Source organism: Odocoileus virginianus, chromosome 10, assembly GCF_023699985.2.
Source record: "Odocoileus virginianus isolate 20LAN1187 ecotype Illinois chromosome 10, Ovbor_1.2, whole genome shotgun sequence".
Taxonomy (NCBI): domain Eukaryota; kingdom Metazoa; phylum Chordata; class Mammalia; order Artiodactyla; family Cervidae; genus Odocoileus; species Odocoileus virginianus.
In genome coordinates, this window is record NC_069683.1 from 65476668 (window position 1) to 65493052 (window position 16385).

The 16385-nt window shown below is 41.1% G+C and overlaps 1 protein-coding gene across 2 annotated transcripts in view; it reads left to right on the forward strand.

Moving 5' to 3' along the window:
* Window positions 1-16385, forward strand: part of CNTN5 (contactin 5) — a 1548293-nt gene that overhangs the window by 1121239 nt on the left and 410669 nt on the right. The window contains exon 8 of one of the 2 annotated variants that reach the window (XM_020891379.2): window positions 6341-6544. The exons of the other annotated variant lie outside the window; for it this stretch is intronic. Coding sequence (XP_020747038.2) covers window positions 6341-6544 — 204 coding nt within the window. The remainder of the gene's footprint in view (window positions 1-6340; window positions 6545-16385) is intronic. 2 annotated transcript variants of the gene reach the window in all.

Sequence of the window (16385 nt, forward strand, 5' to 3'; positions counted from 1 at the left end):
AATATCTGTCTCTTCATGTGTCTTGAAAGTGTAGTCTTTGTGACTACATGAGATAGAGCCCACCACTCTCCTTTGTCCATGGAATTCTCCAGGCAAGAATACTGGAGTGGGTAAGCATTCCCTTCTCCAGGGGATCTTCCTGACCCAGGGATCAAACCCAAGTCTCATGCATCTCAGGAGGATCCGTTACTGTCCGAGTCACCAGGCAAGCCCCTCCTATGTATTTTTGGGTTAATATCCCAATATCCTTCTTCTTGTTGCTATGATTAGGTTCTGATTCAGATTTCTTCAGCTCTTACCTTCAGTATGCAATACTGTTCTCTTGCTCCCTTCGGCAACCTTGGGTTTACTCAAATTCAGCCTTTGCAGAATCACCAGAATACCCTACTGTATCACTGTTCCTGTTCATGATGGCAATTGTCTTGCTGTTCACACTGTTCTCTCTGTTCGCTGAACCCAGGGTAGGCAAGGCACGAGCTACGATGCCGGAAGAAGATGTGAGGAGCCATAGGAACTGCGGACACGTTTATTCTCTCCTGGCTGGCATGGCAGCCGTAACACAGACTCTCCCGGCTGGTGTAGCCGCTGTAGCAGCAGCCAGAACATAACCGTAGTATGGCCATAATGAAGCCATAGTATCACATAACCGTAGTATGGCCATAATGAAGCCATAGTATCACGTAACCGTAGTATAGCCATAATGAAGCCATAGTATCACGTAACCGTAGTATGGCCATAATGAAGCCATAGTATCACGTAACCGTAGTATAGCCATAATGAAGCCATAGTATCACGTAACCGTAGTATGGCCATAATGAAGCCATAGTATCACATAACCGTAGTATGGCCATAATGAAGCCATAGTATCACGTAACCGTAGTATAGCCATAATGAAGCCATAGTATCACGTAACCATGCTGTCGCGCCAGTGTAGCCCCAGTGCGGCAGCAGCCAGGGCTTTCATGGTGAAACTCCTACAGGGGTACCACGCTAAGGAGCCTGTGACCCAGCAAGGACTTCGTAACACGCATGCGCAGTGTTGTAAATGAGCGCAGCCGTTCAGTTCAGTTCAGTTTAGCTGCTCAGTCGTGTCCGACTCTTTGCAACCCCATGGCTGCAGCACGCCAGGCTTCCCTGTCCATCACCGACTCCCGGAGCTTGCTCAAACTCATGTCCATCGAGTCGGTGACGTCATCCAACCATCTCATCCTCTGTCGTCCCCTACTCCTCCTGCCCTCAATCTTTCCCAGCATCAGGGTCTTTTCCAATGAGTCAGTTCTTCACATCAGGTGATCAAAGTATTGGAACTTCCACTTCAGCTTCAGTCCTTCCAATGAATCTTCAGGACTGATTCTCTTTAGGATTGACTGGCTTGATCTCCTTGCAGTCCAAGGGACTCTCAAGAGTCTTCTCCAACACCACAGTTCAAAAGCATCAGTTCTTTGGAGCTCAGCTTACACCCATACATGACTACTGGAAAAGCCATAGCTTTAACTATATGCACCTTTTTTGGTAAAGTAATGTCTCTGCTTTTTAATATGCTGTCTAGGTTTGTCATATCTTTTCTCCCAAGGAGCAAGCATCTTTTAATTTCATGACTGCAGTCACCATCTGCAGTGTTTTGTGTGCCCAAGAAAATAAAGTCTGTTACTGTTTCCATTGTTTCCCCATCTGTTTGCCCTGAAGTGATAGGACTGAATGCCATGATTTCAGATACTGCATAATCATTATTCACCAAACGTCGGGCAAGAGCGAGAGGCCATGAGGCAAGAGAGCTTGACCACGCCATCTTGGCTAATTTGCTCTTTCCCTAAACGCCACCCCTTCATGGTCCCTCACCTCATAATCCACATGCAATCCGTCTCTTGTGATGGTCCCTTGGTGAGTAACACTGATTCTTGAATTTCCATCTTGCAACAGCAGTAGATGCTTCAACAACAAACAGTTACATCCCCAATACAGGGCAAAACCCAATGCCAGGTATCACCTGGAACTCATGTTGCAGTCCTTGCCCTCATGGGGCTAGAAGAGCCACCCACTGTGGAGTGCCTTTATCTTCCTTGGCCAAGTCTAGTCCACTGGTTGTCCTTGTAAAATTTCAGGAAAGCCTCCACAGGATCAACTCCACCCCTTCAGGCTTTTTTTAATCAAGGACCTGCAAAAACCCCCTACAGGCGCCAGGCCCACCCCTTCAAGGAGGGGAATTTTGGCATTCACAGGGCACCTTATGATTCCAAATGCTTTCACACTGTTCTAAATCCACAAGAGAATGAGAAGGTAGTAGTATATCACAAGACATAGCCTTTACAGTTCACTGCTCTAGATCTACATTATAGAACACAGCTTAAGCCTACATCATACATCGTAGAAGAAAGCCTTTCACATAGGGAACCTTCCAATTTCCAAAGGTAAGGACACAGCCTCTGGCTAGATGTAAACAAGGTTGCCTTCGGCACTGGTGTCAACCAGGGCCATTACTTTCTGTACATTAGCTAGTGACCAGTGAATTATAAGTTCTACATTCGGTCTCCGGTCCCTGACTTTTCAGAAGGGCACCTTAATCTGAGCCCTATTCAAAGTGGAAAAGGGCATCATCCAAAAGAACATTCTTGGGCGCCATGTAATCTTTTAACTGAACCACCTGTACCTCTTGCTGTGGACGCTCCCCAAACTTGGTAAACTGCTGCTCTGGTCTCAGTTGCCTCCATAGCTCTGGGAGCAGAGCACTGGGCTGCGTATCAGTTTTATTTATCAATTCCTGCTGCCAACAAATCAGCCCACACTTGCATTCTCATCACCAGGAGGGGGCCTTTACCAGCTCAGGCCCCCTTCAGGGTCTTCACAGTTCTAATCCCCTTTGCCTCCTGCCATCCCTCTGTTTCTTCCAAGCTAGCCACTATCAAGGTCACCTCATAGATGTGGCACCACCCATAGATGACAAGGATAGCAGTCCTGGATTCAAAAGCAATAGATGGGGCATTGTTCAAAATGGCACATTGAATGCTGCCAGTGAAACGCTTGCCATCTGGGCCTCAGGTATTTAGGTTAAATATCAATGATTTCTCCCCAGTTCTCTCATCATTTGGGTCAGCTTGGTATATATATGCCATTTACTCACAGTATCCAGGAGCTCTCCCACGTTTGACCACATAATGTGGGTGACAGCATTAATCCATTCCATGAAGGCATGCGTTTGGTTAGGCCTCCCTTGCATGAGTAGTCTAGCATTCTGCAACCTTTTTCCCAATGAAAGGTAAATGGCTATAGATGCCAACCCTCCAAAATAACTGAAGATAATGACTGCAGCCATGAAATTAAAAGACACTTGCTCCTTGGAAGAAAAGTTATGATCAACCTAGACAGCATAGTAAAAAGCAGAGACATTACTTTGCCAACAAAGGTCCGTCTAGTCAAAGCTATGGTTTTTCTAGTAGTCATGCCTGGATGTGAGAGTTGGACTATAAAGAAAGCTGAGCACTGAAGAACTGGTGCTTTTGAACTGTGGTGTTGGAGAAGACTCTTGAGAGTCCCTTGGACTGCAAGGAGATCCAACCAGGTCATCCTAAAGGAAATCAGTTCTGAATATTCATTGGAAGGACTGATGCTGAAGCTGAAACTCCAATATTTTGGCCGCCTGATGTGAAGAACTGACTCATTGGAAAAAATCCTGATGCTGGGAAAGATTGAAGGCAGGAGGAGAAGGGATGACAGAAGATGAGATGGTTGGATGGCATCACCAACTCAACAGACATGAGTTTGAGTAAGCTCCAGGAGTTGGTGATGGACAAGGTGGCCTGGACAGTGCTGTAGTCCATGGGGTCGCAAAGAGTCAGATGTAACTAATCAACTGAACTAAACTGGACTGATTCTATTTCATCCCTAACACATATGATACTGTCCACCCCTGTGTCCCAAAGTCACAAAAGCCATGCTGCTAATGGCCCCCCCTGCACCCCCCACCATGCTTTTGCCAAAACTGCTTACCCAAGTCAACCAACTCCACCTGAGTACATGACTGATGTGTTGTGGACTCGGTCACATCGGGGGCCCCTTGAAGATGTCCCCCCCAGGCCATAGGCTGCTCCTGCTTTACTTTCTGCTGTACAACAGGCCTCGCTGCCAAGCAGGCATCCGCAGTCTCACAACGTCCATCATCGTTATCCTTAATCTCATAATGTTCATCATCACTGCCACTCCCTGCCTCACTGTCAGAGATGCTGGGTTCTTCAAGGCCGTGGGTAGGGCCACAAGCCCCTAACATCAACATACATTGCTCTAGCTCTTCCAAGCATCTCTGCACCCTGTGCGCTGGGGTGGCATTGCATAGGGCATGATCCATATTCCCCTTCAGGGCAGTCAGGAAAATCCACCCGATGGGGCCAGCGGCAGCGCATGCTGCCTTGTTCAGCAAACAGGAATTCACTGCCTGTAATGCCTTTTCAGTGCTAGCCGGTGACCTGTCCACTGCCTCCCAGTCTTCCACCAGAATCCACGCTGAGAGGATCGTGGCCACATGGTACCATATGCTATAAGGTGGCCACTGGCTTCTTCCATGCATTGGAGCCTCGGGCTCCTCTACCCTGCTGGGTACCCTGCTGACTATACCAACTGTATCACTGTTCCTGTCCATGATGTCAATTTTCTTGCTGTTCACACTGATCGCTGAACCCAAGGGGCAAGCTAAGAGGCTGGAAGAAGAGGTGAGGAGCCATAGGAACTGCAGACACATTTATTCTCTCCTGGCTGGCATGGCATTCATAACATAGCCTCTTTCCTGGCTAAGGCAGCAGCTGCAGCAGCCGCCAGAAATGACCATAATATGGCCATAATGGAACCCTAACATAACCTCACATAAGATAACCATGATGCCACTCCAATATAGTCCCAATGCAGCAGCAGCCAGGGCTTTCATGCTGAAGCTCCTACAGGTGTATGGTATAGAGTAGCCTGTGGCCAAGCAAGTACCTCGTGACTGGCATGCACAGCGCTCTAAGTGATCTCAGCTGTTACATAATTATTATTCACAAAACATGGGGCAAGAGCCAGAGGCCATGACGTGTGAGAGCCTGACTGTGCCATCATGGCTAATTTGTTCTTTCCCTACACCTACAGATGTACATATTTATGTTAACTCTTTGCTAGGAAACATCCAGGATAGAGTGCAAGTTCCTTAACACAACATACACACCATTTCAATCTGTGTTAGTCATTTGGATTTATTTCCAGTATCTCTAACCTCTAATTCCTTTTCTTGGATTTTTCACTCCAGTAAACTCAGAACTGTGGTGGTGGCTCAAAATCTTACTCCTTGACTAATCTTTTTTGCCTTTTCACATTTCATAATCAATCCATCAGCAATTCCAATCAGCTCAAGCATCACGTTTTTACTAGAACCAATCACTTCTCACCATTTTACCACTACTGTCCCTACCACTAAGCACCATTCTAGTGCAAATCATTTACATATTGCACGTCTGTTTTGAAAATAGCCACTAGGGCTAGTGGATATTATTCCTCCTGCTTCTCCTTCCCCTGGTCCCTGCTTTGTCCTCACACAGTCTCATCTCTACCCAGCAGTCAGAGTTTTAAAATATAAATGCACATGTCTTTTTCACCCCTGTCATTCTCCAGCTCTTTATTCGTGCTTTGGCTTTCTTCCCAGCACTTATTACCACTTGACAAATACTTATTTTGGATCTGTATTATTTCTTTGGATCTGTATTCTTTCCACTATAATGAAAGCTCCATGAGAACACAGACATTTTTTTTTTTCCTCCCACTTAGAGCATTCTTGGCCTACCATGACCCTCAACTAGTATTTGGTGAAAAAATTAGTAAATGAATGTAGCTCAGGCATCTCAGCTGAAGAAGTTTTTGCTGATTGACTTGTGGCTTAACTGTCTTTTCCCTCATCTTCCTTTCGATACAGTGCACATCTCCATTTCTTTATTCTACATTGTTTTCCATAGGTTTAGGTAGATCTCTTCATTAGACTGATCTTTGAGAATGGGAAACTCTCTCTCTCTCATCTTTTTAATTTCAGTGCTATCATATCACAGTGCCAGTCATGTAAAACACATTCAACACACATTAGAATTGAGTGAATGAGTGCATAGATGAATGGATAAAGGCTTTAAGAAATATTCAAGAAATAAAATATTCAGATCTTCCTTTAATCATGAAGAGCTATAGTTCTTTGAACATAAAATACAAAATGATATAGATATCTGAATCACATATGTATGATCTTGCAACATATGTAACACTTAATAAAAGCTTTGTTGTTTAACTGTTAATAAAATAATGTATCTTTCAACCATTAAATTTTGTATATTTTCAGAAATCATCTATAGCTGGGTATTTAACGAGTTCCCTTCCTTTGTGGCCGAAGACAGCCGGCGGTTCATTTCCCAGGAGACAGGCAACCTTTATATTTCTAAAGTCCAAACATCAGATGTTGGCAGCTATATTTGTCTGGTGAAAAACACAGTGACGAATGCTCGAGTACTTAGTCCTCCAACACCACTGACTCTGCGTAATGATGGTAAGTTGCCTGACCTGGATCTAATGGTTAGCTACTTCAAATGTGAAAAATTGAGTATCATCTGCAAAAATAGTGAATCACTATGCTGTATATCTGAAATTAACACAGTACTGTAAGAACTGTACTTCTGTATAAAAACACTTTAAAAATGTATTAGTGGTCTTCTAAACACTTAAACCTAGCACAAATAAAATAAAAAGACATTTGCAATATTTAGAAACCCTACACTTCTAGTCTAAGATTTGCATATCTTAGAATAAATTTTCTTACATAGGAAAAGGATCATCTATAGATGAGAACTATTAACCATAGCACTACCCTAGTGCCAGAAAGGGAAAGGGATTCTGAAAAGATGAACTGTAATAAAAACTCCACAGTTCTTTTCTTTGCTCTTTAGGGCCTTTATATAGCATATGTGTATAAATTGCAAGCATTTTACAAGGTTCATTTTTCATCACTTTTTCATTTTAACCACCTTCAATTGAATGTTCAGCCTTTAATACTTCATGGTGTAGTCATAATTGTTATTATTACTTTTCCAATAATAGAAGCAGTTGGAACTTTTTAAGTGCAATTCAGGCAGAAATGATGATTCTATATTTATAGGTATTGCCATATATCCAAAGTATCTTCAAATTTAAATACTTCATTTGTCGTTACAGACATTTACAGCTAAGCATTGCATTAAAGAAGTAAAGTGCTATATTACAGTTGATATATGATATGTGGCTTGCTCTGTCATGCAATAAAAAATCTATGAAGGTATTATTAAGAAGTGAGCTCGAGAATCCTGATGGATTGTGAAGCTTAAAAGATAATCTGTTTCAATGGTAGTCTTTTATATGCTTAGTTTAGAGTATGTGCTGCAGTGAAGTATGGCCAGTATAACCAGAGTTTACATATAATGCATGTATTTATTCTCAATAATCCTATGATTCTATCAGGTAGAATGTATAAATGCAGTGTCTATTTCAGAGATGAGGAAGCCAGTTTTAAAGACATGCAGTGAACTACAAAAGGTCACACTTCTAGGTAACGGCATGGAGGAGAGATGAGAAATAAGAAGGAAAATTGGGAGACCAATTTAGAGGCTACCGAAGCTAAGTGAGGGACCGAATGAAGGCAGCAGTAATAACACTGAAGGGTAGAAAACACGCCTGGGATCCCAACAAGGTAGAATTGTCAGAACGTGATGCTTAATTAAACACGGGGCTCTGGAGTAGGAGGAAGCTTTCACCTAGTTCATCGGATGGGTCATGATTCTTTTCATGAAAAGAGATAAGACAGATAAAGGAATAATGAGATGTTTATGGGACATCTATGTGGAAATATGCGGTACCTATACTGATATATAATCTTAATATGCACAAGAAAGAACTGGGCTGGATAAAGAGATGGAAGGGTCCTCACTGTGTAGTCCATCACTACAGTTAAAGCTATGACTGTGTGTATAGTAGGCCAAACTCAAAATTATATAAGAATGTCTATAGGGTGAACAAAATGAAGGAAAATACACATGCATTTTAAAAACTTATCTAGTTGGTAGCTTACAAATGAAGTGATTCTCTATAAGCCATTTTCATAAACTTTTGAGTATTTTCTCATTAATTCCTCAAGAATTTGAAATATCTTAGTTTGAAAATCGTAACATTTTGTTGACCAGACAATAACTAATTCCATTTACACTAATTTATGCAAACTCCTAAAAGATGATGCTATGAAAGTGCTGCCCTCAATATGTCAGCAAATTTGGAAAACTCAGCAGTGGCCACAGGACTGAAAAAGGTCAGTTTTCATTCCAATCCCAAAGAAAGGCAATACCAAAGAATACTCAAACTACTGCACAATTGCACTCATCTCACATGCTAGTAAAGTAATGCTCAAAATTCTTCAAGCTAGGCTTTAGCAATACGTGAACCATGAACTTCCAGATGTTCAAGCTGGATTTAGAAAAGGCAGAGGAACCAGAGATTAAATTGCCAACATCTGCTGGATCATCAAAAAAGTAAGAGAGTTCCAAAAAAAAAAAACCATCTATTTCTGCTTTATTGACTATGCCAAAGTCTTTGACTGTGTGGATCACCATAAACTGTGGAAAATTCTGAAAATGATGGGAATACCAGACCACCCTACCTGCCTCTTGAGAAACCTGTATGCAAGTCCGGAAACAACAGTTAGAACTAGACCTGGAACAACAGACTGGTTCCAAACAGGAAAAGGAGTACGTCAAAGCTGTGTATTGTCACCCTACTTATTTAACTTATATGCAGAGTACATCATGAGAAACACTGGGCTGGAGGAAGCACAAGCTGGAATCCAGATTGCTGGGAGAAATGTCAATAACCTCAGATATGCAGATGACACCACCCTTATGGCAGAAAGTGAAGAGGAACTAAAAAGCCTCTTGATGAAAATGAAAGAGGAGAGTGAAAAAGTTGGTTTAAAGCTCAATATTCAGAAAACTAAGATCATGGCATCTGGCTCCATCACTTCATGGCAAATAGATGGGGAAAGAGTGGAAACAGTGGCTGACTTTATTTTTCTGGGCTCCAAAATCACTGCAGATGGTGACTGAAGCCATGAAATTCAAACACGCTTACTCCTTGGAAGGAAAGTCATTACCAGACTAGACAGCATATTAAAAAGCAGAGACATTACTTTGCAAACAAAGGTCCATCTAGTCAAGGCTATGATTTTTCCAGTAGTCATGTATGGATGTGCGAGTGGACTGTGAAGAAAGCTGAGCACCAAAGAATTGATGCTTTTGAGCTGTGGTGTTGAAGACTCTTGAGAGTCCCTTGGACAGCAAGGAGATCCAACCAGTCTATCCTAAAGGAGATCATTCCTGTGTGTTCATTGGAATGACTGATTTGAAGCTAAAACTCCAATACTTTGGCCACCTGATGCGAAGAGCTGGCTCATTTGGAAAGACACTGAGGCTGGGAAAGATTGAGGGCAGGAGGAGAAGGGGACAACAGAGGATGAGATGGTTGGATGGCATAAGCGACTCATGGACATGGGTTTGGGTGGATTCTGGAGGTTGGTGATGGACAGGGAGGCCTGGCATGCTGAGATTCATGGGGCTGCAAAGAGTCAGACATGACTGAGTGACTGAACTGAACTGATGTAATAATACCGTGCTTTTGGATAAGCCCTTTGGCCACCTCATGCAAAGAGTTGACTCATTGGAAAAGACCCTGATGCTAGGAGGGATTGGGGGCAGGAAGAGAAGGGGAAGACAGAAGATGAGATGGCTGGATGGCATCACAAACTCAATGGACATGAATTTGAGTAAACTCCGGGAGTTGGTGATGGACAGGGAGGCCTGACATGCTGCAGTTCTTGGGGTCACAAAGAGTCGGACACAACTGAGCGACTGAACTGAACTGAATTGAGGTCGTTTAGGCTGTCCTGCCTGCTTTTCACACAACAGCTGTAAACATTACATTGACTTTCACGAGGGAGAGAAGCACATGTGAAGTCAGAATCCAAAACTGATTCCACCTTCACTAGTGAATAAAAGCTCGGTGCTCAATTTGAGCACTCTTCCATTTCTTTAATTTCGTGGCCCAGCTATAGCACTTAAATTTACCTTCTACTTTCCATTGTCAAGCATTTCTAGAACGATTAGTGTAATTTGTTTGCTGATATTTAAAGTTATTTGCCCTTCTGATTCTGTTGCTCTTGTTTGTCAAAACCCCAATCCTAATGGACTCACTATACACTTAATTTGTGACTGCTTTGGATCCTGAAAGCTACTAGAAAGTTATACTCATCAAGCATGCATGATCACCAGCTTCAACATTGTCCCTCAATCCTAGTAAATTGATGTGGATGCTCAATTTGTAACTCTCCCAAAAGTTCTTGGAATCTTGTCTTCTTTTCTCAAACTGGACAGCCTCCTTTTCTACCCACTGCTTTACAAAACTATTTAAGTGTCAAGTTTATTTTCCTATGAACGGAAATTCAAATCTAACTACATCTCCGTTTATAGTGTTCTTCCCTTATTCTAATTCAGTAGAGATACTCCACTTTCCCTCCTCCTGCTAAAACCAGTTCCTCCTCTTAGACTGTTGATTTTCATTCCCACTGGCCTTTTCAGAGCATAGCACTTTGGCCTTTTCAGACGTTGTTTCTTATATAACTAAAATTATGTCCCTAAGTTAAAAAAATATTTTTAGTCATATTGGTTGAATTTACTGAAGCAGTTGAAATTGTTGACTTATTCTTATTTTACAAACACCTATATTTAAAAAAAAAATTGTGAGGTACTATATAAAAGGCTCAATAAAATTTTAAAATAAAACTCATTTTATTTTTTTTTTTTTTCATTTATTTTTATTAGTTGGAGGCTAATTACTTTACAATACTGTAGTGGGTTTTGTCATACATTGACATGAATCAGCCATGGATTTACATGTATTCCCCATCCTGATCCCCCCCTCCCACCTCCCTCTCTACCCGCTCCCTCTGGGTCTTCCCAGTGCACCAGGCTGGAGCACTTGTCTCATGCATCCAGCCTGGGCTGGTGATCTGTTTCACCATAGATAATATACATGTTTCGATGCTGTTCTCTCAAGACATCCCACCCTTGCCTTCTCCCACAGAGTCCAAAAGTCTGTTCTGTACATCTGTGTCTCTTTTTCTGTTTTGCATATAGGGTTATCATTACCATCTTTCTAAATTCCATATATATGTGTTAGTATGCTGTAATGTTCTTTATTTTTCTGGCTTACTTCACTCTGTATAATGGGCTCCAGTTTCATCCATCTCATTAGAACTGATTCAAATGAATTCTTTTTAATGGCTGAGTAATATTCCATGGTGTATATGTACCACAGCTTCCTTATCCATTCATCTGTTGATGGGCATCTAGGTTGCTTCCATGTCCTTGCTATTATAAACAGTGCTGCGATGAACACTGGGGGTGCACAGGTCTCTAAAACTGTTATTTTAAAGTTAACATCTAAGTTAAAAGAAACAGGTGGAAAACACCTGCTAAATTTCAAGTACATCATTCAATAACAGTCTTTGTAAGATTTGTGTTAGAAAAGTTAGAAAATTCACATTTGTTCTTTCTATAATTTATCTAAGGTTGTTGTTTTCTTGGTGATTGTCTACTAATTTTTATTTTTTAACATAAAGAGATACCCTTATCAGAGGAATGTAGAGGTTTATAAGTGCTGATGCGGGGGGGAGTGGGGAGCCAAACCTCTCTTCCATCCAATCTCATTCCCTAAAGCCAGTTGCTTAACTTCTCATAGTTTTCTTCCCATGATTTTCATATAAACTGTGCTTCTTGTTTAATCAAGTTTAGAGAGTAACTGTTTACTCCCTCATATGATATACATGTTTCTTCTATCCACCCACATATTATATTTATATAGTGCTTTTCTGTTGTGTCCTTTTTAATTTGACAATGTGCTTGTCTCTACTATCTTCTTAACTCTTGGAAATAATTCTTGACTTTCTCTTACATGAAGTGATAGTTTCACTCCTGCTTTTCCCTTACCTTTTCTACATTGCTTTTATGTCCTTTCATCTGCCATTTTTACTCTGATAGTCTCTCCTGTAAATGTAACCAAGAGTTCTAAACTTTCCCATAGACTGACTGTAAAAGCTGAAAATAAATAGATGTTAACAAATGATTAGTATACAATTAGCATTCAGTATCATATTGTTACAGATTTTAAAGGTATTTGTGGACATGTGTGCTCTCCTGGACCTGTTTTTTATGACCAAAACTTTAAATTGAATATAACAAGGAAATAATATTGTGATACACTTTGAATGTGATTTCTCTTAAAATTTTGCTATGCAAACACAATTCAGTTTCAATAATAGTGATGAAATATGAACATGAGTCTCCATAATGCAAATGATAAATGAACCATTACTGTGGTTAAGAAAACCCTTGAAGGAGGCGGTGATGTGAGTCACGCTTCCACCTGTGAAGGAGGCGGTGACGTGAGCCACGCTTCCACCTGTGTGCATGCCAGCCCTCGGCTCCTGCCGTCGCCAGCAGCTCCCCAGTGGTCTCCTCTGGGACCACCACGAGGGGCACCCCTGGAGGCTGTGCTCCCTGCGGAGTGATGTGGTACTGTCCAGCTGAGGGGGGGACTGACGTCCTGGAGAGTTTGTGGCGAGGGGCTGGGTTCAAATGAAACACTCTGAACTCCCTGGGGGGGCAGGGAGGAATGTAAAGAAAGAAAACCCATGAAATGAGGATGGAATGAAGTGAGCTTAGAACCAAGCCTTGACTAATCCAAATTGCAATGGAAAGGTAAAGAACGAAAACCCTACAAAGGATAGCAAGAAGACATGAGCGCGATAAGAGGAAAAACAGTAATGTAGTGTCAAGGGAATCAAGGAAAATGAGTATTTCAGTGAGAAGTGGGCATACACTTAAGTTGGTGGACTGGGTGCCTGTATTTGTCTCCTGTCTCTGTTCGGACACCCCGTAGAAATATTCATATCATCAGTGAGGAGAGGTAGCATTTCATTAACAAATGAGACACATTGACGTATTTCTGGAAGGATAAGGAGGGATGTGAGTTTAAGGATTAGTCAGGCTGTTTCTCAGATGTGTCCGACTCTTTACAACCCTGTGGACTGTATTCCACCAGGCTCCTCGGTCCATGGGATTTCCCCAGCTAGAATACTGGAGTGGGTTGCCACTTCCTCCTCCAGGGGATCTTTTGGACCCAGGGATCTAACTTGCTTCTCCTGTTTGCAGGCATATTCTTTACCACTGAGCCAACCTAGAATAAAGTTTAAGGGATCCAAAGAAAGGAATAAAAACCATGTACCCAATGGAAACCTGAAAAAACTCTGAAATCAAAGTTAGCTAGGGGTGGGCATAAGAAATCGTGCCAAACAAAGGAGGACTTACGGTATGTATGTTAAACATCTGTATCATCTATCAATATTGGGAATCCATTCTCTTCCCTGTCCCTACATCCGATAAGACCAAAAGGCTTGTCTCAATGACATGCATGAACTTTCCAAGGAAAGCTAAAGTTCTTAATGTGAATTGTGGCACAGAATGCAAAAACTTCTCATTTTTGCACGTGAATGTCTGCAGCCCAACAGCCAATTCCAGGCCTTCACATCGAAGCAGAGCCGACTGTTGACCCACCTCTCACAGTCACGCCCTCTCAGAAAGAATCCAAGCTTGCCGGATTGGGAAACACACAACAGTGTCCAAGCTTCTTAGATGTAATATTTATATACATTGCTAAATGAATTGTTTCTATTAAAAATTACTGAGCTTACTGAAGGGATATAGAGTTTATATCAACATAATAGGCAAAAAATAAAAATGAAAACTAAAAACCAGGAAATATTTAATATCATTCCTGGTGGCTCAGATGGTAAAGAATCTGCCTGGAGTTCAGGAATCCAAGGTTCAATCCCTGGGTAAAAAGGATACCCTGGAGAAGGGAATAGCTTCCCACTCCATTATTCTTGCCTGGATAATGGCATGGACAGAGGAATCTGGCAGGCTACAGTTCATGGGGTCACAAAGAGTCTGATACAACCAAGCAACTAACAATTTTGCTTTCACAGAAAGGCATTGAATAGTTTGGAATTGTTCTTAATTCAAAAGACTTTTACATTACTATTTGATCTCTCTTCAAAATAGTAATTGAAGAGTGTGTTCATAAAAAGGACATATTCTTGAATGATTTCCCAAGTAGGTGGCTTATATTAAACACTTAGTCTGAAAATAAAAACAGAATATGATCATGGATGATTCCATTTTTGCATCACAGTCAGCTGCAATTCCTGCTGGGTTTTACATACCGCTGCAGAGACAGGCATTATAATGGATATTTATGCAAACTTGGCAAACACCTCTGCAGGGGGTTGAATATAAAAATTACCTTTAATCTGCTGTGACCATAGAGTTAGCTATAAAAATCATTTCAGAACATTACATTTTTTTGCACTTCTCAGAAAAAAGGAAGACCTTTCTAAAAATAACAGAGACTATATACATAGGCAAATTATTTCCCTCTAAGTAAAAATGAAGTTTTATAAACTATTGTAAAATATATTATTTTGGCTTGGAACGAAATTTGTTTATAGGTAGTTTATATGAAATGTATTCCAGAAAGTAGGAGTGTGGGCTGGGGTGGGGTTGAGGAGTGAAACAGTGAAAAGCAAGGTTGCATTATGGAGACAACCACTTTGAACAGGCAGCTGAAGCTTGGTCTCACAGTACCCGAGCATTGAGATGCATTCAGGATAATCTCCTTGGCAGACATACCAATGGGTTTCCATTCCTAAAGGTGACTCCACAGGCGGTTAACTCCCATGTGCATTTACAAGATGCTCTCAAGTTGCAACTGAGTGAAACTGTTTGTGTCTCCACAGACCTGGCTGCCGTGCAATTGCAGGGAGTAAAAATTCTGTCCAAGGTCATTTAGACATGCCAAAATGATCCAGAGTATAGAGGGGAAACTTTAGAAGATAGCAAGCACATGAACAACATGATCAGATTTTCTTCTGCTGGCACTGTGAAAAATTATCCTCACACATTAACAAATCTGTTGCGCACCTACTTTGTGCCAGACAATTTGTTAAACAGTAGGGATATAATGGAGTGCAAAACAAGTGCAATAATTGTCCTTAGGTAGCTTACAATATAACACAAGGGGCTATAGTACATGAAATACTAGTGTAACCTTGCATCACAGGATCTGCCTGCCCTGGTTCAGTGCTCCATGGAGAACTCTCACAGATCATTGTATTGTAAACAAGACAAATAAATCTAGCTTCAAAAGCATTTATAAGTAATACAGAATTTTGCTAATGGTTTGGAGGGTAGTGAACAAGGAGCCAATATTCTGCAAAGCATACAAGAATTTATCAATCACCCCCTTTTAACCACTTCTGTCTTTTGACAGCCTTTTATTTCTACAACTGCTGTATCTCTCCCTTGATACAACACACTTCTGCTTCCCCTAGACTATTATTTCTGGTCTCCTTTCAAGGTCTTTCTATCTATGCATTATATATGACAAGCTCATACTTTCATTTCTACTGTCATTCAAATTCTCAGTCTAGTTCTGAAGATTTTTTTTCAGTTTATCTTATTTTTATTCAATCAACATTTATTATTTTTATTCAATCAACATTTACAATTAATGATACATGTAAAGCATTGTTCTAAAAACCTTACGAGTATTAACATGAAAGGATGGAAAACAAGCAAGTATGAATTAAAACCCAAAGTTTAGATTGATTTACTGATATCATATGTGATATTAAATGCATTTCTAGGTACAGAGAGAAACATTGCATTGTAATAATAGGTTCACTAAAGTGAAGTATCTTCCCACAATCCACTGTGTACAACACTGGGCTCCTCACTCCTCTTCTGCTCCAGATAGAATCTTCACCTATAAGGTCGAATTCCTTCCTAAGGTAGGTCTGAAGGGATTTCTTCAGACCCTTCTCCAGGGCTATAGTGGCTCCAAAGTGATACAGAGAGGATGAAAAGAAGAAAAGAAAGAAAAATATTAATAAAAATAGTCCTTGGGTTCTTTTGCCATCCCTCAAGTTGGATAGTGCTAAAGAGAGAAGAATAATTATTCCAAGGAAGTAGCTTGGATAATGATTTAGGATATAGTCAGAATGCATGCAGAAAGAGTGTGGCCTTTATTAGAGAATTCATCAGTTGTCACAGTGGGGAGAAAAGTAAAAAGACTATAGATGCAGATAACCTAATATTTGGTGGTGGTGGGAAGTCTAAAGTTGTTTTTAAACAAATGAACTACAGGCAAAGTCATCAGCCAAGGACTGATGTGTAGACATCAGATTTCCTTTTAGAGTA